The 24,954-nt window shown below is 42.3% G+C and overlaps 1 protein-coding gene across 2 annotated transcripts in view; it reads right to left on the minus strand.

The window, feature by feature from the left end:
* SYNDIG1 (synapse differentiation inducing 1) overlaps positions 1-24,954 on the minus strand; it is a 74,978-nt gene that overhangs the window by 29,586 nt on the left and 20,438 nt on the right. For both annotated transcript variants that reach the window (XM_071548081.1, XM_071548080.1), the window contains one exon: positions 14,064-14,201. In XM_071548081.1, the coding sequence (XP_071404182.1) occupies positions 14,064-14,201 (138 nt within the window). The remainder of the gene's footprint in view (positions 1-14,063; positions 14,202-24,954) is intronic.

Below are 24,954 nucleotides of genomic sequence, written 5' to 3' on the forward strand. Positions count from 1 at the left end.
GCTATTTCCACCAAATCACATTATGGCAAAGAGCAAGTAAATGTAACCTTCATACTTATCCGATTTCACATAGGCGGTTTTACTCATTTCCCCTTTCCTGAATACTGGAAGTGGTCATCTGCGCAAAACAAAAGCTTCCCCAACTGCAAATAGAGCTGCAAGTGTGATATGGAATGTTAAGAAAGTTTACATTTCCACTTCCTTGACCTTTATCGCCTCAAGACATCTTGAACATATATGCTTGATGCCAAACTGTGGCATCTTTTATATGTAAAGCTAAAAATCTCAGCTATGGCTCTGATGGATACCTCAATGTGACAGCTGTGCAGTAAGGCCATGGAACTAGGAGGCAGAAATGCCACAAGCCTTCATATATCAATACATGTCTTTATTCAGGCTTGATAGGAAGTGTGGATCCTGCAGGTTTGGAGCAGAGATAATGTAAGAGCAGAGGCAGACCAGGAGGGAAGAATGGTCTTGAACTGGAGGCTCCAGCCCAGGCTGCCAGCTCTGTAAGCCTGGAAATGAAGTAAGGAGTCAGGCAGCAAAGCCAGAAATGGGATGATAAATGGTTGGGAGCCCAACATAAAGACAGCCTTCAGTGGGAATAGCAAGTGCTTCATAGATCCCCCTAAGCCTGACTGCACTGGAAAGCCTGGCCCATGCAGAGGAGATGTGCAGAGGAGATGGATGTTTCTCTTCCTTTCTGTTGTTCACATCCCTTTTAGTTGTGGCACTCCCACGAAGGACTTATTTGAATACCTCAATTGCCTTTGTTGTGCAAAAACCTTCCTGAATCCCTACTAAACACCATACTACTGACCAGCTCTTTCTTCCCTTTTTCCTAGGTGGTCCTCTCTGATGTGCCAGAGAGAACAAAAATCTCTCAACCTCCATGGGTTTGCTTTCAACACTTTTTACGTATGAAGTGACTAATGAATACAGGGGTGCATTTTTCAGTGTTGATGAACAACTTGGCAGCTTGAATCCCACTCGCTTTCAATGCAATCTATGTTCCTCTACTCCTCTTCAATTTAAAGATATGCAGTAAGGTCCCTGGCATCAAATGGCAGTCACTGGTCTCAGCAGTGCACATGACATGCTTCCATCACTGCAGGATGCTGATTTCTCTTTCAAGTTAATTGTAACAGAGCATGTCAGTATATTTGTGCTTCCCTCAGGACAGACTACTCCCTTCTACACATATCTGGGAAGATCTTTTCTACTATGAAGGACTTTGATACTAAGTTTGCATTACAGAGATGGGCTGCCTAAACTATGCTGCTTTAATTAAAACAGTGTAACTTGTGCTTGCAATTAATCCCTAACGGATTTTGAAGATTGGATCCTTCATTTATCCTGGGAAATTTCCAATTCAGGGAGTCCTGAATCCAAGATGCAGAGAGAGCAACAAGGATAGCAAAGCATGGAAAAGGGAGCTGTAGAGTGGTCAGAGTGTCTTGTCATGATTCCTTTCCAAAGTCACCCTGTAGATGCCACTTGTTTTGTTCTCTGTAGATGAAAAGGAAGCAAGATTCAGGGTCAGGCAAAACCAATTGCATGCCAAATGTAGCAGAGGCACAGGCAGACTTTGAATGTACCAATGTACCTACTGCCGCTTTGTGCACTGACAATAAAAAGAAACCCAGCTGAAACCTGTGCCATTAGTACATACATTAGAGGTCAAAAAAATATATAAATAATATATAAATGCAGGAGAGTACAGGTTCTTTCAAGAACAAGTGAATGCTGTTACGGTAGTATTCCTACCCCAGGTTGTTCCTGCTACCAGGGGAGCAATGTCCCCTCTCAGTGCATTGGCAAATCTACTTGATGTGGTAAGGACCCTCCGGAAAGGAACATTGCAGAAATTCACCAGTTTTACACATTCCCTATCCTGAATACTGAAAATAGTCATCTGTCCAAGCATGGTGTTCTGGATGTACAGCAGTTATGGATACTTGGGATCCTAGAGAAAGGCACTGTCTGCATAGAGGTGCATCATCAGGAGATGCAGGAATGCTCTTATAACCTTTCCAAGATGAAGGCCTTTCTGCTCCTGAATGAAGAAGAGCCATGTTATGCTCCATTTAGACATACGGTGCATAGTTGACTTGGGTCTCGTGTTTACATAGGAATACAGTAAACTGAGACATACATCCCATGCCACAATAAACAGTTGCTCCCTGAACTTACCTTGAATTTTGTTTAACTGGCACTTCGTTGTTCTCTATTTTCAGTATTTCTTTTCAGTAACTTTAAAAGATGTGTGGAAAGCAGAAAACTCCACTTGCAGTTTAATAGAAAAAAACCCCAGGCAAATAATGTTACCAATTGTCCAGGCTGAATCCAACATCCTGAAATACTTTGAGATTTCTTGATGTCAATAAAGAAATTAAAAAGAACCAGTGCTGCTCATTTCTTTTGCAGTATACAGTTGCTGAAAACCTCTGTGATGATCTGTTTTGCCATCAGCAGACATATGAAGTGTGTATTATGGTTTTGTTATTATACAACACAGAAGTAAGTAGAAATGGGAGAAGGAGTCATAAGGCATCACATCTATGACACAATTAGAATCAGAATATCTGAAGGTTTTAAACAAGGTAGATGGGGAAAAATTGCCCAAGTCTTGACAGAACAAAGTTAGATATGGTAAGTGTAAGAGCCAATGCCCATGAGATTTAAATATTCATTTTCACTGTGGGGATACTGAAAGTTTGGGGAAACAAGAAATTTCCGTTCTCAGCTACATAGAGATAGCCACAGGACACCACGTTTAACAAAGTAAAGTTTTCAAATATGTAACACAAGCTGAAGGCACATCAGGAAAGGCCTAGGTGATCCTCAGCGAGAAGCCAGCTTAAGCTGAGCCAACCTGTCACAGCTGTGGTGCTGGGTGGATGCACTGAAGCTGAAGGTTTAGCAAAGACAATTTGGATGGTCTAGGGACCAATGCTATGACAAGGTCCCCTGAGGTCTCTGAAGCTGTTGCTTTACAATAGCTTCTGTGTAAGTGCGGTCTCTTAATTAATTAGGATTAATTAGTTGTACCCTGTAGAAACCTGCTCAAACAATGCCATCAGTGCAACAAGGAATTAGGACACATTCAGAACAATTGCTGAATGTGGTGTCTTGAATGAAATACAGAAATCTCAAGCTGGGACAATCACTGTTTAAACCAGTACAAAGGCTTGCATGTCTCTGGACACCAAATCCTATTTCCTGGGTTATCACACCTGGGAGGATTTGGAATGTACTCTCTGCCATTATCAGCCCAAGGACCACCATCAGCTTTTGCAGCATGCCATAGCAAAGGGAAGTGCTGGAAGAAGCTACTAGATGTTCTGAACAGTAGGTAGTGAATTCTCCAGCAACCTTTGGTCCTCACTGTGAAGAGGGGACATGATTCCTTCTAGAGATTTCACATCACATCAGTGAGCAACGAAAAGTGCAAATCCCAACCAGAAAAGGCCCCCTAAACAGAACTGGAATGAAAAGGTTTGCCTTTCCTGATCACACCATCACATTTCTACACATCTTGCTAGAGACAGTAACCATAAGGAGAGATCCCACATGGTGATAAGGCTCATGGTTCCGGGATAGACACATCGATTGTCCACCTTTGGGACTGGAAGTTCTGGGTAACAGCTGGCTTGAATTGCATCCTTTTTCTTGGACTTGATGATGGCCAAGCACTCACTTCAAGGCAGGCAGGATGAGGAATGGGGTCAAGCAGGGACTGCCAATACTCCCTTTTCTGGATGATGTTGTGACATCTCTTCTTTCACTTCTGGTCTTGCCCATCCTCTTGGAGGAAGCTGTGTACCGTTGTGAACATGTGTGGACTTGCATTCACACACAGAGAACTGGCTCTTTCACACTTCTTGGAAATAATACAAGAAATAGCAAGATGTGGAAATGTTGTTCATAACTCACTGCCCCTTGCAAAGCATGGTGAGTGTATTTTAATGGCAAACTGGCATGGGGGAAGGGAGAAGAAAGATTTTCACAATATGAATAAGTTAGTCACTTTTTTTACCCCAAGCACATAAAATACTATACTAGTTTTATTACCAAAAGTACATTAAGTGTCTTCCTAAGTGCATGTGTCCTGCCTACCTCTGTGGATAGACCTGAAGGCAAAGCATCCGGCAAATGCTACTGTTTATATTAGGAAATATAAAATAAATATAAAATAAATAGGGAGATTCTGAAAGAAATCAGGGATAAAAAGAAAGTTTACAGACTATGGAAAAAAGGGATGGCTACTTATGAAGAATTTACAGATAGAGCTAGGTCATGCAGGAAAAATTGTTGCTGGTCTTCTTGACTCTCCAACTTTTTGGCTGGTACAGAGTTTAACTTTAAAGAAGTTCCCCAGGACACCGTCACTAGTCACAACATCTGTCTTGTACTATGCTACCTTTCCAGGGCTCCATGATCTGACTCCTTTGTATGTTTTAGCTTTCACTTCAAGAAACTGTTGCACTCGGTGGGAAAGTCTGTAAGCTCACTTTGGGACAGCCATAGCAATCATTTGCTCTGGACAAAAACCTTAGTGCGTAGCTAGTGGAAAGGTGCATGGTGCTCAAGAATAACAGCTGTGTTCCTATTAAACATTCTGCCTTGCAGTGGGCTCTCTCATTTGATAGGACAGTTTATTTTATGCTGAAGAGCATAATCATTACTTGTGGAAGTGCCATGCCCAGTTTCAGATGCAAACTGCACAGCTGCAGGTAGATCCTTTCCTTTTCAGCTTGTAGTTCATCCTAAAATAAATATATAAATATATAAAAATTTGATCTCTTTCATACTGCTAGGAAGTCAGTAAATTCAAGGAGCAGTTGAACTGTCTGGCAGTCATATTTGGATGCCTAGCTCACAACACTTAAATCTGCAAAGTGTTTTCTGCAACCTATTTGTAAAAGATATGTAGATTGTAATCAGAAGTTATCCATTCCCTTTGCTGTGCATTCAAACAAAGCAGTAATACAGTAGCCCTCACCAAAAGAGCTGCTGAGAGATAGCATGCTGTATATTCAAGATTAGAATATAGCCCTGAGTGCCTGGGACATGATGTTGATCTCTCATAAGAGAGAAAAAATCCTGAGTATTCTGTAGACCAATAAAAGGCTAACTTTAAGTCTGCTGTTGAAAATTCATTCATTTACTGCCGCATACACTGAACTTCACATATGTGTGCTTCCTTTGTTTTTGTTTTTTTTTCCTAAAGCGTGCTGCCACAGCATGAGATGAAAGGTCTATTATATAAACAGCACCCAAAGAACTATTCTGGACAAACCTCTTAGGCACAGGATTCGAAGGAGATCATTTACCACCTTGGACATGAGGAGCTTTGACACATCACCAGGATTCTGAAGCAGCATCCAAAGCTTTTTGGCCTTTCTGACAACAGAAGTAGACAACGGGATTGCCAGAATGAGGGGACAATGTTCCATTCCCAGATCTGCAATGAGTTCTCTTCTTTTCTCATGCCTCTTTCAGCAGAGCAAAATAACTAGGGAAATGCAAAATCACGTGCCCTGTTTTTGCCCTTGGACTAGGAGCATTCTCCTTTGGTGTCTTGTAGTGGTTTTAGCTAGGCCTCAAGTTAGCAGGCTCACGTGGATTGGGAGACAGCTATCACCTGACTGGGTAACCAAGGAAATATTTCATAAGATGACGCAAACCTAAGATACGAGTGTAGCAGTGGGAAGTGTTAGGTCAGTTCCACCATGGCCGAGGTACAAGCCGGAGGTGGTGCAGCTTCTGTCTTGTTGGAGTAGGCCCTGTTGTGCTTGCTACTGCTGCTTGCATTTTGTTTGAATTCAGGGAAGTAGAAACATTTTGTTGTTACTCTTTCTGTTTCTTGCTAGGTGTCTTTTAGAGTACTTAGCGATCTAGAGTAATAGACTTTGTATTAACTGGGGAGTGGGAGGTTATTTCTTGTTATATATAACTTGTCTTAAGTGTGTGTTATATTGTAGTTTTCTCTTAATTTTCTCTTTTCTGTATAAATACATATAGTTAATTTCAGCATAAACCTAGTTTGGAGGTTTTTTCCCTCTCCGTCTTTTTCTCTTGGCTGGTTGCGGGGGGAGGAACACTTTTTCTCTGTACTTGGGCAGTTGGAATTTTGCCAGCTCAACCCAAGACATGTCTGCTCCTGGAATATAACTCATCTTGAACACTCTACCTTTGCAGATGCAAAAAACCAAAGTATTTAGCTGAGATACATGAAGATTACTAAAGCCCCTCTATACTCCTGGCAACAATTCTAATTCCATATCCCTACTAACAAAACATATCCTTGCTGTCTAAAAGAAGAACAAACAAACAAATCACTAAAGAAACCACTAAAAAATTGTTTAAACTTATTCAGAACTGCCTAAATCTCCAGAAGACTGAACCCCCTTTGTGGGGTGATGGCCCTTGATACGGCCTGATAGGTTGACAGAGATGTCTCAGCCCCCTGGAGGGATGCTCCTGGCCGAGGACAAAGGCTTTCAAACTGATAAGATTAACATAGGGTGGAGTGTTGTTTAAGAAATGACATGGCCCCCCTTTGCGATATCTTCTATAGCCACTCTAAGAGCCACCTCCCCTCAGGCATCTGCATCACCATCACCCCCCAATAAATTGACTTTTAGCCACACAAACCACATGAAAGAAAAAAAAAGGTATAAAAGGTGTTTGGAGTTTAAACTCCAGTAGGGGAGGAAAAAATGCCAGCGTTTCTGTGAGGGTAACTGCTGCAGTTTGTCCTGCCTTCTCCTCTTCCTGGAACAATGTAGGGGTGAGAAGACCATGTGCTTCCTATTTTTTCTAACTTTACTTTCTTAACTTTACTTTCTTCCTTTATATAAGCATTTCCTTTACTAAATGTGTTTTGCTACCTTAATACTAATAACAGCAACTTGCTTCACACTTTGCTACTTTATATTGGTTATTGCTTTTTGCTATTCTTACTTTATAAGACTAGCTCTGTTTTGCAACTACAGTAACTTGCTTTACTTTCAAGGTGCAGTTTCTTTTTTTCAACATGTATGTTGATAAGAAGCAGCTCTGCTCTTTCCTTTTGTCTTGTGTTACAGAGAGAGTGGTGTGCAAGATATTTCATTGTCCTATGTTATTGAGAGAGTGTCTAGATAAGTGTTTTAGGTGGCCGTGTTTTCAGTTAGTAGTTCTTTGTTGCTAGTTTCTGTCTGTGTGAAAATGGGATACATTGCTGTATTGTAACTTGAGTTTAGTGTGTTTGTCTCTGTGAAATGTGTTTTGTGCTGGTTTCTTTCGGGGTCTTTTATTATCAATTAAATACAATCTTGCAGCTGAATGTTATCACCGGCAAAGCAGAACCCACAGTAACTGTCACATATTGGTACTAATAAATGTTATTTCAGGAGCTGTTGTGAGGAAAGTTCTTTCTCCCTGGCTTAAGTGTGGCTTCATATTAGAAGTCACAAACCCTTCCAACCTGTGGGCTGTCCGTTAGTTGAGAGACAGTGTTGGGGAACATAAGGCTCTGATTGTCTAGAAGCGCTTATTGCTAATAATTTTCTCCACAGTTGAAGTGTGGCTTCATATCAGAGGTCAGAACCCCTTCCAACCTGTGTGTCAGTTAAAAGACAGGCAGTGTTGGGGTACATAAGGATTTGATTGTCTGGAAACGCTTATGGCTAATAACTTTTAATTAATACAGTTAAGACTAGAAATCTTTGAATTTCTGTCTCCCTCCTCCCTTTCACATGACACCCTTGATGAACTGTTGTGAAAGACTTATTACATTACTTTTCAGATGTCTACACCAGACAGGCCTCTGAATGATTTTGTGAATCCTTCAGACATACCAAGCTTAGTGATAGATGTGTACTGAAACAATCCTCACTGTCTTGTAAGCTGGTGAAATAATGAGCCAGTAGATGAGCAACAAAAAGTAACAGCAGGATGAAAAGAGGATGCAAGGAGGGAATACTGTTTTATACCCTTGCAGCACGACTATATTGACATATATCTGGGCTCCAGCTGCCTCAGCATAATGTGTGTAGCACAAATGACTGGCACAGAACAATTCAAGTACAGTATTTGCCATTGTGCACGGATGTTTCTGTTCTCTCATCTCCTCAAACATTTCAAGTTGGTTTTCTTCTATCCCAAAATTTCCTTGTAATTAAACACCTGCATAATGAATTAAACTCTCCACAGAATGTTATTTGCCAGTTCCCTTTCCAATTATTTAAAGTTAGCTTAAGGGCTAAAGTAATCAGGTAATTCATTAATTTAATCCCTTTTTGTAGCTATAGTTCGTGACTTGGAAATGTGACCACAAGATCAGAAGGACAAAGAGCAATGAAGAGGGAATTATACAAGACACTTAAAAAGTTCCCTAATCCATGACCTCATCCATAATGCACTGAAATCAGTCTCTGTTGATACACAAAACACTCTAAATGGCCATCTTCTTGTGTGCACAAACATCTCTCTTCTCAGAAGACATCACCCAAAAGGGAAAACTTGGCATAAGCAAAGTCTATCCACATGCAAACCACTGGCTGGCAGTCAGCTCCTACCTGGAAAGTAGAGAATTAGAGGTGCTGATAATTAATAAACCCCAACTCAGAGTAGCTCTCATTGTCTGAGGTAGACCCTGGGGAATGAGGATCATGAGACATGGTCTATCACTCTGTCCAGAATGAGACTTACCCTTGTCTCTGAAAGGAGAAGAAGTTGCAAAATTTTTCAATGTACTGAACCATGTCAAGGGCTTTTTGCAGAACCAAAAGATGTCAGCTAAAAGTGATCAGAAAAAGCCAGAGTATAGATGCAAGTCAAAGCACAAGATATGTATGACTGAAGAGCCATAAGTAAGTACCAGACAGCTGTCTTGTGATAGATAAAATTATGGTATCATTTGATGATCTTAAAGTGCTTATGTTTTAACAAGAGCGCGCACATATGCGCTCATATGGAGACAGTTTGCAAGCAGAGTCATACGAGCAGTTTGCAAACAGTGTTCACTTCCCATTTCCTCATATAAAACTTTGTTTTCAATGGTTTCAATCTCTTACCAACCTTCAGGCCTGAAATCTAGTGTGCCAGTCCTCCACAGCTAATCCTTTGTGAAAAGTGTAGCTGGAAAAACTCAGGTCTTTCTTAATGGGATCAGCAAAGACAAATCACAGAAAATACAGATCATCCCAGAAAGTAGCTAAGCCTCATGAAATGAGGGTCTGGAATCCATAGACACCTAGGGGTGAAGCCATAGGAGCACAGACTGCCCCAGCACTGATCAGGGAATCTGACCCCCCGTGTGAGTCCTCAGTTTAGTCCTCTTCTCAGTTACAGAGAGTTGGCAAAGCCAAATCTTCCACACAGAAGTGAGTGGAGGGAGACTGAATACCACTGGCTGAAGAGTTAGCATGTCAAGAAATAATAAACACTAACTAAACTGAAACTATATTAATCAGCTATTAAGATTGAAACAGGCTCAGAGGAATCCGTAAGTCATACTGTCTGCTATGTCCCAGCTTGCAAAGGGGAAATTGCCTGGTGACCTTCCAGAGCCAGAGCTCTCATGCAAGAACAGCAGCCATACCATCAGCCCTTGGCCATCTTAGCAAGAAACTGGCACAACTTCTGCCACAAAAGACCTTAGTGGCTCCCTGTTGGAGGGAAATCATTTTAACCTATTTTGACTAATTTCTGACACAAGAGGGTTTAATTGTCCAGAATTTTTATTCATCACCTTTTACAGCTCAAAGACTACTAGACTTCAGAAGGGTTGAAGGGTGCTTCCACCTGCCTGTACTCACAAGCACACACAGAGACAAAGAACTCAGAGATTTGCATTTTGAGTGATCAGCATAGATAGCTCAAAGCTTTGCTTGTCTGTCATCAGAGACAGGGCTGGGTACCTGTAAGACCCCAAGCTCTTACTAGAAGCTCATTGAAGAGGTTTTACATTAAAAACCTACAAGGTTCCAAAATCCACCCAACAAATTTACTGAAAGGGCCTCCAGTTCCTTTATACCTTGAGGCCATGCATGGGAAAAATGCTATGCTTTTCAAGGGGTCAAAATAACACACTTTTACTGGCAAACTTTGGAAAATAAGGGAACTTGGCAAAAGTTTAAAGCAAACATTCAATCAACTTAAAGTGTTTCACAAACCATTAACTTAGCAAATTCCAACCCTTCCAGATTTCTGTTACCCAAATAACAAGAAAAGGAAATTAGGAGAAGAGGAAGAAGTAACAAAAGAGAGAGAGTGCAGAAAAGAGAATTATAGCTACCGCTCTAGATCCAGCACAGATCCAGATACCAGGAGCCCAGAAAACAGTAGGGCTGCGAATCATGTGGTAGTCACATGGTGCTGATTTTACTGCTCTGGACTGTGGGCCACTGAATTTCTTTCAGTCCCTCACAGTTACCCCAGATAACGCCCAGTACCCTATATCCAATCAGTGCGACTTGAAGCAACATCCCAGCTTCAGCTCAAGAACTGTGATTTGGCTCAAGAAAGATACTAAAGGACTTTTTCATGTTATATTTAGGGAGGTTAAAGCTCATCTTCTTTTTACAGTCTTTTGAACAAACGGTACTTCATCCAAGAACTAATGCAGTGCTCAAAAATCAACAATGTCTCTTAAAAATGCAAAAGCCCACTATCTGCTTTCTAGCATTGCTTCAGCAATGCTGACCAGCACATCCTGCAAGTATACATCTTGACCCGTCACTGCCAAGTAAAGAAAAACACTCCAGATTTTTCATTTTGCCTGTGCCTTTTCATCTCTGATACAAGAGGCTGCATCATCATCAGTACAAACATATGCTTAGGTCTGTGGATGTCAAGTTCTTTATAAAAGACTATATTCAGTTTTCTGATGAAGTACGTTGGGACAGGGAGGAAAAAAAGAGAAGGGCTGATGAAGCACAGAAAGGTCTCACCAGCAGCCCCAGCTAATTTGGTGGAGCGTGGCACATCACACTGTTGTACTGCCTCATGAGATGTAGACTATGAGCCACATTTCTAGGGAATAAACAACAATAAACACCCGATTGTTACTTTCCTGTCCTTTTCTTTTGCAGCTAGATGTCAAAACCTGATGAAGAAAAGCAAAACCAGTGAAATACATTCATGAGTGCTGAGCAGAACCTCTGGTCTCTGATAAGGGTTAAATTCATACTGCCTGCTCCCTCCCAGTGGGGATACAAAACATTATTTCTTTCTTCTCCCCGGTGACCACAGAAATATGTCAAGATACAGATTTTTCAAAGCCTTTGTCTCTGAACTGCATGGAAACTAACCAAAAGTTTCAGAAGCTACCACAAAGAAAGACAAGCTATTCCTTTGTCTGATCAAATATGCCTTGTGCCCACATGAAAACTCACGGAAATCCTTTAGTGAGACAATGATATTTGGAGCAACGGTATTTGGAGCTGTGTCCAGTAAAGCAACGTATGGGCTGGGGAAATAATTATAGAGCCTTGTATCCCTCCATCACCCTGCAAGGGAGTTACTTACAGGAGGGCATAAGTGCAGCAGACGGGAAGTGATTGCTCTCATGTGCCTGGATTGCAGTCTGCTGCCTGGCAGGTCTCAGCTGCTGCTGGGGAGGAAAGCGGGATTTTTCAGGTATATGTCTATGTCAGTGTGACATAACTCCACGGGTCTTGCAAGGAAGCCAGATGGAGGTATTGTACATACTCTTGTTTCTGTCTGCAAGAGACCTGGTAAAAACTGAACCTCATTCATACCAGCACAGGCTTAACTCTCTGATAATGAATTTCCTTTTTTCAGGAGAAAAAGAAATGTGTACAATTGTATTGCTCTCTTTCCTAAGGATAAACACAGGGAGAAAAAGAGGATTCAGGCAAAAAGACTTTGCAGGATTATTACTACCATCCCCACTAAGCAGAAATCCTGACAGGCCCTGAGAAATTAGCTGATAGGTTTAAGGGTAAACTTGACAAGACAAAAAAGATACATTTTTAAAGTTCTTTCTCGGATTCATGAAGCTTCAGATTTGCCTGCAATGTACAAAGCTAAAAATTTCTGTGAAAATAAAAACTAGAGGTATCTGTGTGACTCCAGAGGGTGGAGATTTATAACAAAATAAAGATTTTTTTTTCAATCAGACACTTGTCGTGAAGGAGAGGTTTTGGTGAAAGGCATAATTTATATATTTTCCTTTGCAATGGTTTCTCTGCAAACTGCACAGTAACTCCCCTGACTGAGCTCTTCAGACTCAACTATCAGCTGTTAGAAAAGCAGACAATCCAAAAAACTGCAAGCCTTAAAACTCATACACCCCACTTGTAGAAAAGTCAAAAATTAGTGAATAAACAATGTTTACTGTTAAAAATCAGAGTACTCAGAGACATAATCCCTCCTGAGAGATTACCCTAAAGCAGTAGCCTCTGAGAAGGTCACCAGAATGGATTATGTGTACAAAGCCCCTGTATCCCTGTATTTTAGCTGTGATGGCTCAAGTGAGAGGGGCACCTGGACACCACTGAGCATGATGCCAGTATGACCAGCAGGACAACTCAAGCCCGTGAGATGATGAGCAAGAACCTTGGTGGAAACAGTAAGTTCCACATAAAGCAGAAACAGCATCTGCAGGGAGGTTCATTACTTTACTGAAGCACAACACTCCTAAAATTAAATCATTATGTCTGTAAAGAGCATCTCTGAAAACTTAGTGTCCATCTCTGTATAATTCTTTTGTACTATGACACAGGCATATGCAGCATGAATTTACTGCTAAGTGATACAAGAATAAACTGAGAGCACCTGCCCTTTTGGAATGAACTGTGCTGCAAACACATCTTCTGTAAATCAGGCCTTTATCTGTAAATGCATTGCGCACCAAGAGCAGACCAGTTTTTTTTAAATAAAGTTAACCACAGGTGTATTCTGGAACAAAGAATCCATCCACCATCTCTGAAGTTCCTATGTGGTACAATTTTTCCCAGACCAGAACTTTTTGGTAGAACTACCCAGGAGACTTTGGCAAGCACAGAATTTTCAAGAGCTCCAGCAACTGCAAAAAAAAATGAGAACAAAAGTGCCAAGATTTTATCTTCAGTTATGGGTCTGACTTTTGATAAAGGTTGGGGAATGTTAGATTACTGTTTTGAATTTACAAGAGATCTCAAATGTTATTCAGGACCTATAATAGAAATCACATACTAATAGAACATAATGTTTTGCTCGCTCACATGTAAAACCACTGTCAGTATTAGCTTAGGTAGGTGCAGGGTTTTGATTGTTTATACCATCTATCTCCCCTAATCTCAGCCATACAAGGTTTTGATCTTTAATTTTATTTTTCTACTAGAAAATGGCAGTTTGTTGGAAGTGGTGTTTTGCAGAAAAGCCACTTTCAGTGAAGGCACATGGTTTCTTAGGGCTGTAAGGGACCTGCTGGAGGGGAAAGCAAACAGCGAAGGCAGCTGCCTGGGAACTCAGGGAGTGGAGAGACAGGTGTGCTGGACTGGGGCAAGCTGGACCATCTTTCTACAAGAGATCTGAGAATGAGTTTGCAGCTGACTCAGCTGTTGTGGTCAGAGAGCTAACAGGAGACCAGATGAAAGGAGCATACAGAGATGGTAGTACTATCATTCATTCTGCAGAACAGAAATCATTTTCCTACTCCGGGAAGGATATTCCAAATTATCAGCTTGGGACTAATAGATCTGTTATCCCAATGGGAAACCCAAGTGTTTGAGATAGCAAGGGTGTTTTCTATTTAGAAGTCATATTCTCAGAAAATTCTTATCTAGACATTGTATAACCTGGCATGAAACCTGACCATTGGCGACTAAAAGCTAAAGTATTTGCTAGGTGCCTTCCCCAGAAAAGTGTCTCACAAGACAATCACCATTACCATCATAGAGACATATCAAGGTGTGGAGCACACCATCCTATTGAACTACCTCCCACTATCCTCAAGAATGTCTTTCCCAATTAGGGTTCTGGTGAATTTGCCCTGCAGTGTGGAGTGATGGCTACTCTATGGATGCAAAACCGTGAATTGGCAGGAGATGTTTTAACATTACCTCATGAGACAGATAAAAGGCAGCAATGCCCAGTGGCCAGAAGCAGCAGAGCATGGAGAACACAGTGAGGCCAAGATGATCTCTTGGTGGCATCATCAGGAAATTGTCTTCACTTTCAGTGTCACTTGAGTAATCGCTCTAGAATAGTGAGAGAGAAAGGCAGAGCTGCTGGTTAACAGTATTATTGCTTTTTGTATGCCATAGGCCAATTCTCTGATCATTTTCCCATTTCTCCTGCTGTATCACAGCAGTGGCTAACAGGTATTCATATCCTCCTTGGGAACACCAAGGGAACCTCCACTCACCTGCTTTGTTGCAGACTTCATCACTATTGCATGAACTTGAACGGAAACATGATAAATGACAAGATATTTCTGAAATCACTGCAGGGAGCATGAAAGAAAGGGACCTTATAGTCAAATGAACCATGGTGAATCTGAGTGAGTTGCCACTGTGGAAACATAATGTCACATATCTAATGTAGAAGGAGCTGTAAGCACTGGGTGCTCTGCAGCTCCGAACTCAAATGCCAGTCTTCTGAAAGGTCACTGTTCAGGTGGTCAGACATTACCCACTGGGGACAAGGGGACAAATATGGTGCAAACCTAGGCATAAAGAACCAAGGTAGCACAAGCTGAAAGAGAAAAAAAAACACGAGTTGCTTCAGCAGCAATGGCATGCTGCCAGGTTCACTGTGTGTAGGCAGAAGCAACTGCACAATAATGTTTTGCAGATGCCATGTGGTGAAGCTGCAGCAATCCCCACCTCACAGAAGTTTCTGGTCCATGTTAGACCTGACTGCCCTGCTGCCAAGCGAGGCCAGCTCTCCAGCACAGCTTTCTTCTTGCTCACACAGAGTCCACATGCAGGAACAGGCAACAAGGCTGTGGTTATTCCAGGCTTTGGAGTTGCATCTGTGGTGCAAGTAGGGTCCTGATAAGCTTTTTAACTCATTCTGGGAGCACCTCCAGTCTGAGATGAGGTGAACAAAGATCTTCTCAAGAAAACCCTTTTATGGTTATGTGTTCCTCACTGATTGTAGGAGAAATGCTGTGCCAAATCTGACTGATAGGAAGGCATATGTGTCACGTTTAGAAACTTACCATTTTGGGCATGGGTTTTCTGTCTCTCTGAGAAATTTAGCAGCCTATTCAAGAGCTTTTGGCCTTTGGGTCAAAACAACTGCTGAAGTGACACTGCTCTATTAGTGGGCTGTAAGATAGAAACTCCTGAACAGGCTGCTAAGTGTGCAAGTCAGCAAAATGAACCCATGCGCAAGAAGATAAGCTTCTAAAACATGCCGTGAGTGAGCCATGACTAAGAAGGACCTAAGAAATGCTAGCATCTCCACAGTATTTCAAAGACTTGGCACTGGGCAAAGAGATTGCCTCCTAAGATGACCCATTTGGGAAACATGCTAGATACCCTGTTAAGGTAGAGAGTCTCCTTTGACAGATATTGCTGTCAAGCACCTGCCATAGACCAGAGGGGCCTGGGAGGGACAAATAGGGGGATCAGATAGGTCCCCCATGCACTGAGATTCTGAGGGGCATATGCGTACCAGCACGCAGAGCAGCCTAGTCAGTATCAGAAGCCTTGATGCCTCATCAGAAGTGACAAACCTCGATTTGGTACAACCTCAATAAAATCTCCCTTCTGAAGGGACAACTGCTGATGCTGGTATACAGTGTTGGAGTTGACGACTTCCCTTTCTGCTTTAAGTTTCAGAATGGGCCATGCAAGTAATTTTTAATACCAACAGTACTTCCTCAGAAAGAGGGAGAACATCCACAGTATTGCTAAAACCATCCCTTGAAACAGTACCCTTCTCTGAACAGATGACATAAAAAATCAAAAATGCTTTTCATTTTCCAGTTTTTGGCTGAGTAGTGTGCTGGCAAAGAATCTGTGGAGACTACCTGTCTTGTATTTCAAATTGCCTTTTCTTGCAGATAAAGATGAAATAGGACAAAGATACTTCAGACAATTTTGCATCAGAAAATTATCAGTTACACTGCTTTCCAAAGGGACTAACTATTCTCAGGATGGTGCATCGCATCTCAGAGAGCTTACATGTCAACTGGAGGTTGCAAGAGGATAATTGTGAAGTTTTTTCACTTATGCTAAAATGAAAGGGATGTTAAGCACTGGAATAGTCTGCTCAGGGAAGTGGTTGAGTCCCCCTCCCAGGAGGTATTTAAGATGCAGCACTTAAGGGACATGGTTTAGTGGGCGCTTGGCAGTGCGAGGTTAACGGTTGGACTTGATGATCTAAAATGTCTTTTCCAACCTAAAGGATTCTACAGTCCTGTAAAAACCCATAAGGATTAATCTTCCATAGGGAATATTAAGCCTCTATAGGCTCATACTAATTGAATTGGAGAGTTACACTGCTAAATGCCATTCTGATGGGCCAAGTCCTTATAGTACACACAGGATCAATTACCTGTCAATTACCAACAGTGACAGAAAAATTTTGATCAGAAAGTCCTGACCAAGTGGACCACCTATGAACTAGAAAGGTATGTTTATTGGTTCTGACTGAGATGGAGTTCATCTTCCCATAGCAGCCCTCACTGCTGCAGCTAGGGAGCACAGTCTCAACTGGAGCCTCTGGCAAAGAACCTCAGGAGAAACCTGAGGCCAACTATTAGGGTTTTAGAGCCAGAGTTATTGAGGATCAGAATCCCACTACATGCCAGCTGAAAAGGAGATACTAGCAGTCTATGAGGGAAGCATGTCTCCTCTTGGCACGACTGCCTGTGCCGCACTGGATGTTCAGAGGAATCATCCCCTCAACACACCATGCAACCAGTGCTGCATGAATTAAGTGGGTAGTTTTGATTACACAACAAGCCCAAATGGTAAGAGATTATGGACTGGCCAGCACAGAGATTTTGGAGCACCGCCTGAAAAGGTATCTGCTGATGGTACTTGTTGTGTGGTAGGAAACCATTGGAGATGGAAAGCTGCTATGTGGAGTCCCACACAGCAAGTTGTTGAGGCTGCTGAAGGAGACTGTGAGTCAAGCCAATTTGCAGAACTGAAAGCCCTAAAGATTGCTGAATGACAAAAGTGCCCTGCACTATATCTCTCTATACTGACTCCTGGATGGTGGCTAATGCCCGGTAGCGGTGGCTACAGCAATGGAGGAAGACCAACTGGCAACACAGGGGTAAACCCATCTGAGCTGCTGCTTTGTGGCAGGACATTGCTGCATGGATGGAAAACATGACTCTGAAGGTGCATCATATACATGATCACATGCCCAAAAGTCGTGGTACTGAAGAGTATCAGAACAATGACGAGGCGGATAAGCTACCAAGATTGGAATAGCTCAGGTAGACTTAGACTGGGAGTGGAAGGGTAAACTATTTATTCCCAGATGAACCCATGAAACGTCAGGACTTCTAGGAAAAGATGAAACATAGAGATGGGCTTGTGATCGAGGGGTGGACCTGACCATAGAGGCCATCACACAGGTTAGGGACAAGGGTGAAATGTGTGCAGAAATCAAGCAAGCCATTCAAGTAAAATCTTGGTGGCTAGGTTTCCAGTATGGTGAGGCCTGGCAAATTGACTACATTGGACCACTGCCACGAACATGCCAAGGGAAGAGCTAGGCAATAACGAGCTGGCTGGAAACATACCCTGTAAACCAGGCCATTGCTCAAAATATCATCTTAGGCCTTGAGAGGTACATTCTGTGGTGACATGGGGCTCCCAAGATAATTGAGTCAGATAATGGGACTCACTTTCGAAATAGCCTTATAAGCTCTTGGGCAACAAACATGGCATTGAGTGGATATATCCCATCCCTTATTCCCTACAGGTCTCTGGAAATATTGAGAGATGTAACGGAATATTGTAAGAGCATTAGGCAATGAGACATGGAAGCACTGGGAGGCAAATTTAGCTGAAGCCACTTGGCTGGTCAACACTAGGAAATCTGCTAATCACTCTGGTCCTGCCCAAACAAAACTACTATATCCTATCAGAAGAGGTAAGATCCCCATACTACACACGGGGAAGTGGCTGGGGAAGTCAGTGTGGGTTTCTCCTCCCATGGGGAAAGGCAAACACATCTGTGGGATTGTCTTAGCTCACGGATCAGGACGTACCTCGTGGGTAATGCAGAAGGATGGGAAGACCTGGTATGTGCCTCAAGGAGATTTAACCTTGGGATAAAAATAATCTATGCTGTAAGTTGTATGTTGCAGGACATAGCAGCACACTGAAGAATGAATTTTGCAAGCAGGAAGGAGAGTGAAACAATGACTTGAACTGAGCTGGTGCTGGTGGCCAACAATCAACTACGCTGCTTCTACTATCCTGAGTACCCATTCTGATGGAAACGAAGCCCAAGATCTGGAAGAGTGGAAAAAGCCTATAAAAATGGGGAAAAATAGTATCTGTTTGTGAATGGACAGGGGATAGTCAGAAGATACATATATATTAAGTGAGCTCTGAGTATGATGCAAATGCATGGATTAAGTGGTAGAGATTGTTCTGGGTCTGGCTGAGATGGAGGTCATTCCCCCATAGCAGCCTCACAGTGCTGTGCTTTGCATTGGTAGCTAGAAAGGTGTTGATACATACCAGTTTTTTGTCTACTGCTGAGGAACAGTAAGTAGGCTACCCCTGAGCAATCAGTACTGTAACATTCCTTTCCCAACCAAGGGCAAGATCCTAGGAGGGTACACAAGTAGGCCCGCTGACCCAAACTAACCAAAGGGATATTCCATACCATGTGACGTCCACTCAGATATAAAAGCTAAGGAAGGGAGGAAGAAGGGGAGGCATTCGTTGTTTACAGTGGGTGCCTGCTGAGGAACCACTTTGCATTTTGAAAGCCGTGCTTCCTGGGACATGGCTGGACATTGCTCACTCATGGGAAGTAGAGAACAAACCTTTTTACCTTCCACTTTGCTTTTGCACATCCAAACTTTCACTTTTGATATAGTAAACTGCCTTATCTTAACACATGAGTCATTTTCCATCTTCTTCTCTCTCCCCTTTGCTTGGTGGGGGTGACAGAATGTCTTGGTGGGCACATGGTGTCCAGCCAAGGTCAACTCACTACAATAGGGGGGAAAAAGAGATCATAAATCACAGAAAGGTATCCTACAGCAAATGGTACCTCTTAACCTTTTCCGCTAAATATTCCTTTCTCCAAGAAAACCTTTCTTCCTAACATTCTCTGTTACAATAGGATACCTGATCCTGAGCTTACTGAGATTTTCTCAGAAATGTCAGAAAGGTTTCTTGGGACATTTGGCTACCTGTTTGTCTTCACTTGTTCCTGGTACTGCAAGAGCTGCACCCTGACACTGGAGAAGCTAGAAATTAGTGGTGTTCAGAAGTCAGAACTACATTCACCAGTTGGAGTAATTCTGTCTTACCAGACTAATTTTGCATGTTCACAAATAGTCTTGTCCACAGCATTGCACCCTTTATGTTTAACGGTCCCTTTTTATATTTACATGACTTTTTACAATTACAGCATTTTACTGATCTAACTGAAAGCTTTTAACTCTTGTATAAGTTAGGGAACAGCTTGACTACTTAATTTTCAAGACTTTGGTGATGAGCAAGACTGCAAAGACAAACTTTTCTTTATTTAATGTTAAGCTAGGTGAGTTTAAGCTATCTGAAATAGAAAGCCATTGTTTTTCCCTCTAGATGTGTACCATCAGTGCCTCCTTCAACCAAGCAATAAGTAATCAACAAAGAACTTGTGCAAGTCTTAAAAAAATACCTGGCAAAGAGCATCCGTTTCTTTGCTGGGTTATTCTGTTCATCATTAAAGCAAAGATCACACTTACCCTCCTAACAAATTCCAGCTAAGCCAAGCTTTTTAGTGAGGTGGTAAAAACACAATCAGCTCATTCCATTTGAACAGAGCTGCTCCATCGGTCAGACGGCATCACTATCTTCATGATGCTAGGAAAATCTTAGGAAGAAAAGGCAAAATACATGCTGATGCAGCTGCAATCACCTAAGTGTCGAGATACAGGAGGATCATGGCATGTCAAGGAATAACAGCAGTAAGTCGACACTTTCTTTAGAACATGGAGGGATTCACTCCTTTTGAGACATAACATCTGGCTCCAGGAGCTTCCACTACAATCGCACAGAGAGTATTTACAGAAGGCAGCACCCTTCTCTGGCAAGTCAGGTTCTGACTTGGAGACACATGTCTGGTTTAAAGATGTACTCTAAGGAACCCCTGGCTGCGTAAGCTGTGCTTACTGCAGACTATGCAAGGTGTTGCTGTGAGGATACCTATATCAATGGCATTGTAGCAGAAATTACTCATTTGAAAGTAATTTGAGAGTAATTCCTGCTTCCAGTAGATTATTTGTAGCAAAAGCAGTTATTACAATGACAGCCCTCCTCATCCCCACTGACTAGGTCCCTCACGAACACACTTGGAGTTTGGCTGAGAAAGCAGCACAAGGTAGGACCAAACTCAGCAGACTCAGTTCCTCAACGAACATTTTTGTGGTTGTTATGAAGAAGAGAGCAGGCAAAACTGGAGATGAAGTCCTAGAGGACAACACTCCAGAGCACGAATTCCTGCAGACAGAAAATTGCCCTGCCCAGCAAATGCTGATTACAGTAAAAGATGAAGAAAGCAAGCATGCCTTCCCTTGCCTTCCCTTTCTTTTCCTTCCCTTCCCTTCCCTTCCCTCTCCTGTCACACCCCTTCTACATATGCATGATTTTCAACAGTGCATATTTCTAAAGCCCTAAAATGCATTAAGTATGGGCGACGTGGGCAGGACATAAACTGGATTTCTGTGGGAAATTTGGATGTGACAAAAGATAAAGAGGAGAACTGAACTTGGTTGGAAAAAGGGATTTGTCCATGCTGGAATTCATGGGATTTTGCAGCAGCTGGAATTTGGGTGCTAGACAGTGCAACAGGAAAACTGAACCTCTGTATTCAAGGGGGCTGATTCTGATGCTTCCCAAATGACCTGCATAAGAAGTCAGCCTTGAATGTCACCACAAATGTTGCCACCCCACAAACTGATAGAATGAAGCAGTGACATTGATAAAACTTCAATCTGTGAAATTCAACTAGCTGCTTCTATTAATCATATTGCTTCCTCAGCAAATGAGTGTAGAGAAGAGGATATTTAAGATGGGATACCGAACCATGTAGACATCCCATTCCTGAAAGAACAATGGCTTCAGAGTAGGAATCACCTGGCACAGTGCAAGGCTGTCTGTACACACACCTGAATGCAGGGTATGCACTTCTGGCTGTGTTTCATGAGGCAGCAGACCCAACAAGGACCACTTAGATCAGAGTGTTCAGCTAAGGGCAAGCTGAAAATAAATCTCTATGGTGCACCACAGGAGGAACGAATGTGATCCACAGACAGGGAAGGAAAAGAGCAGTATTAAGGACATGTACATAATGGTCCAGTTCTTGGGCACATTTTCCAAGTATGTTGGAGAAATAAGGCATCAGAAGGCAGGTACATGTGTCAGGTTGCAGAAAAACATCTACACAGGAAGAAAGTAGAGAAGCCAACTTCACTAGTAAGATAAATTTAAGATACAATTTCATCACAGCCTGTAAGGACCTCCATGAGTAGGTAATTTCTGATCAGAGACACCTCTGTCATTTGGCACAAATGCCAAAGAAACTCAGTGACTGAAGGCAGAGCAGATGAAGATACAAGGTGCAGATTTTTAACAGAAATTGTGATGAACGCTTTTCTGTAGTTGTAATGGATTTTCTATTACATGAAGCCCTTTCTTAAATCAAGGCTAGCTATCCCTAAAACCTATGTGCTTTACCACAACCAAGACATTATAAATAAAGAGAGGCTCTGCAGACAGCCTGCTGAGGGCTCTCTCTGACATATCAGACTGGACTTGTTGATAGGCACATAGTTTCTTCCAGTATGAAAATGCTAAGCACATTGGAGATGTCAGACAACAAGGTCTGCTGTTGGCAAGCTCTGATGGATATTCAGGAAACAGCCCTTTTGGTATTGGTCCTTTTTCCTTGAAAGCAACCAATTCAGTAGCATCCAAAACAAATTTTTCATATGGCCCAGTGGGATCTGCCTCAGATACAGATGGTCCAGTGGTCTGTTTAACAAAGACCAACACATGATGCTGCTATAAGACAACATGTGCTGTTTCCCTCCACACAATGTCTGTCTCAGTAATGTAGTTAAACATGGTGCCCCATTCTGACCAGCACGCTGCAGCCTTTTGCTCTGCTGCAAGTGGTCTGAGTTCACCTCCATGCAGATGTCAAAGAAGCATGCTGGATGGTGACTGTTCCACCAAGAGCTGTAGTTTATCACTGCTCTGCCTCAACATACTCACTCACCACTAAGCAGCAACTCGCTGACGATGTCTTATTTAAGAGTGATGTCTCCAAAGCCTGTTGCTGTCATGGATGCTTTGTCCTAGCAATGTATGGTTTATTTTATTTTGTCTGTTTATTTATTTATTTTGACCATTTTGAGTTTGCAGTTGATCCTCTTCAGTTTTAAAGGTATTTAAATGATCCATAACCTGATCAGATTAATAAATAATAAATAACTGATAAATAATCCAAACTCTGATCAATTCCAGCTTCTCTTGTTTCCCCAACTCCCAGTCTCAAAAATGCCTTATCAGCCAAGCAGCCAGCCTTGCAGAATGGGCTCACAGAAGTCTCCCCTTGCTTAGAAAGCTTTTCATATATGCCTTTGCAAAACCAAAACACATCGGGCTAAAAACTCTGGATGCAGCTGTCCCAGTCCTTTCTTCCTCCTATTCCCCTGGATTTTGTTAATCTCCCTTGTGACATTTTGTAGACACATATAGCCAGTATGCCTATAGCTCCTCAGTAACTTGCATCCAGCACATTGCCGCTGGAAGGGGATTACTCCAGACAGCAATGAACAGCTCCACACTAAAACAGGCTAGCTGCCATAGTCTCTAAATCACATCCTTTCTCAGGAATCACAACCATAAAGTAAACATCCCTAATACTTGTATGAGTGATAGGGTCTCCCAATAACCCTTAGAATTCATGGGGAAAGTGCATGCCTACAATGGCACACTCATGACTTTGCAAGTGGGCCTAGTAACCACTATAGAAATGATGCTCAGCAGCTTTTACTGTCAGATATCAAAATGGGTGAAGCTGTGGTGAATTCAATACATTTCATTTATGTTGTCCTTTGTGGCATGGGGCATCACTTCAAGGCTCCTGTTCAAGGAGAGGAAGACCTCCACAGTCTGTAGACACAGGTTATTGCCCAGGAGAGCACAGTGCATGGTCCCTTCAGAGCAGATGGTCTCAGCACTATCTGTTAAGGAATGTTAGGGAGATACCCCTCTTCACTGAGCCACTTCAGCAGGGAGAAGCTGCTCAAACTGGGGCAGGTGGGGTGGCCCTTCATAATTGTCCTCCTTTTGCTTCAGGGCTGACACAGCTCCCTTTGTGGTGTAGTCCTCAAAGTGTGCTCCATCTTCAACTTCTGCAAACAATATCATGCAGCTCACACAGAGCTCCTGCCACTTAACAGACTGGAGCCCAGAGACCTCACTGCAGAGCAGTAGTCTGAAGTCTCAGGGAAGTGATGGTGAAAAAGAGAATTGCCATGGGCGCTGGTTGCATTTAACAAGGTTCATAGGAGGGCACCTGGAGAGCACTTGAAGACTGATGATGGTGACTTCCCAGTTATGCTCCCTTCACCAAGAGCTGGCTAATAGAGGTTAATATCCCTTGGCAGAGCTCAGTATATCCAGACTTGAGTGGCTTCTCCTTTAAACGAGAAGAGTAAATCAAATGCAAATGAAGTGTAATCGCTCTTGTAATCTGTTTCTGTGAATGGAATATAATGTAATAATGTTCTGGTGAAGAAACTCAGGATATAAAGTGTGTCCTGTGGGGTCAGACCAATGAGCAGCATGACAGCCTGAGTAACTAAAAGAAACTAACACAATCCACAATCTTGGATGGGTGTAACAGCAAAAATACCTTCAATATTTCCCTGTGACTTTCCCACACATCCCTTCTTTAACTCACATGTTCTGAGCATGTGTCATGGGACAAAAAACCCCAAAAAAATTATCTTCCCAGAGCTACAACATGTTCCTAGGTGAGCTGGGGCAAGCCATTTATTGCCCCATTTTCTTCTGTTCCTGGGGTGCAGAATGAAAAAAATACTGTTTACCCACTTCACAGAAGCACAGCCATGGCCAGTGAAGTAAACAGTGAAAACAAACTTTAAGATCCTCTGGAAAAGGAACCCCATCATACTCAGCTCCTCAAGTGGGCATTCAAACATGTTTTCTGGATACCTACTCCCAGGGAAGGCCAAGGACACAGCAGCGCAAGTGTTATCAGCACAATGCAGGACCACCAAGTGCAAGCTGGAAGCATTGACAGAGAGTATGTATGTTGTGGGGCTTGGTGAGCATAAACCTCCTAACGGCCTTCTCTTCACGTTGCAGAAAAAACGTGGCCAGGAGATATTTGAAAATGTTGAGAAGAGGGGTTGGGTGGAACAGAATCCACCTTCTATCCCTACACTTTCATGCTCAGGTCTGAAGGATGAGTTTCACCACAGTATCCAGCAATTTTTAAGAATAAAAAAGAGGAACAGTGTAGCTTGAAAGCATTACATTTCCTTTCTTCTTTCATTCTCCAGAACATTCTATTTATTTTGTTTTCAGAGACTGTTTCAGATTGCTGGGAAAAAGAGCAAGGGTTTTAAGAGAGAGTGCAGATGTATTCCTTTATGCAACACATATAAATAATTTAATTTGTTGCCATGAATAGCTTGGGTTTCTCTAAATAAGCCATCTATCTAGGAGTTAGGAGGGAAACTAGCAGTAATATGAAGGAATATAGGAGTGTAATATG

The sequence above is a fragment of the Pithys albifrons genome, chromosome 2 (assembly GCF_047495875.1).
Source record: "Pithys albifrons albifrons isolate INPA30051 chromosome 2, PitAlb_v1, whole genome shotgun sequence".
Lineage (NCBI taxonomy): Eukaryota > Metazoa > Chordata > Aves > Passeriformes > Thamnophilidae > Pithys > Pithys albifrons.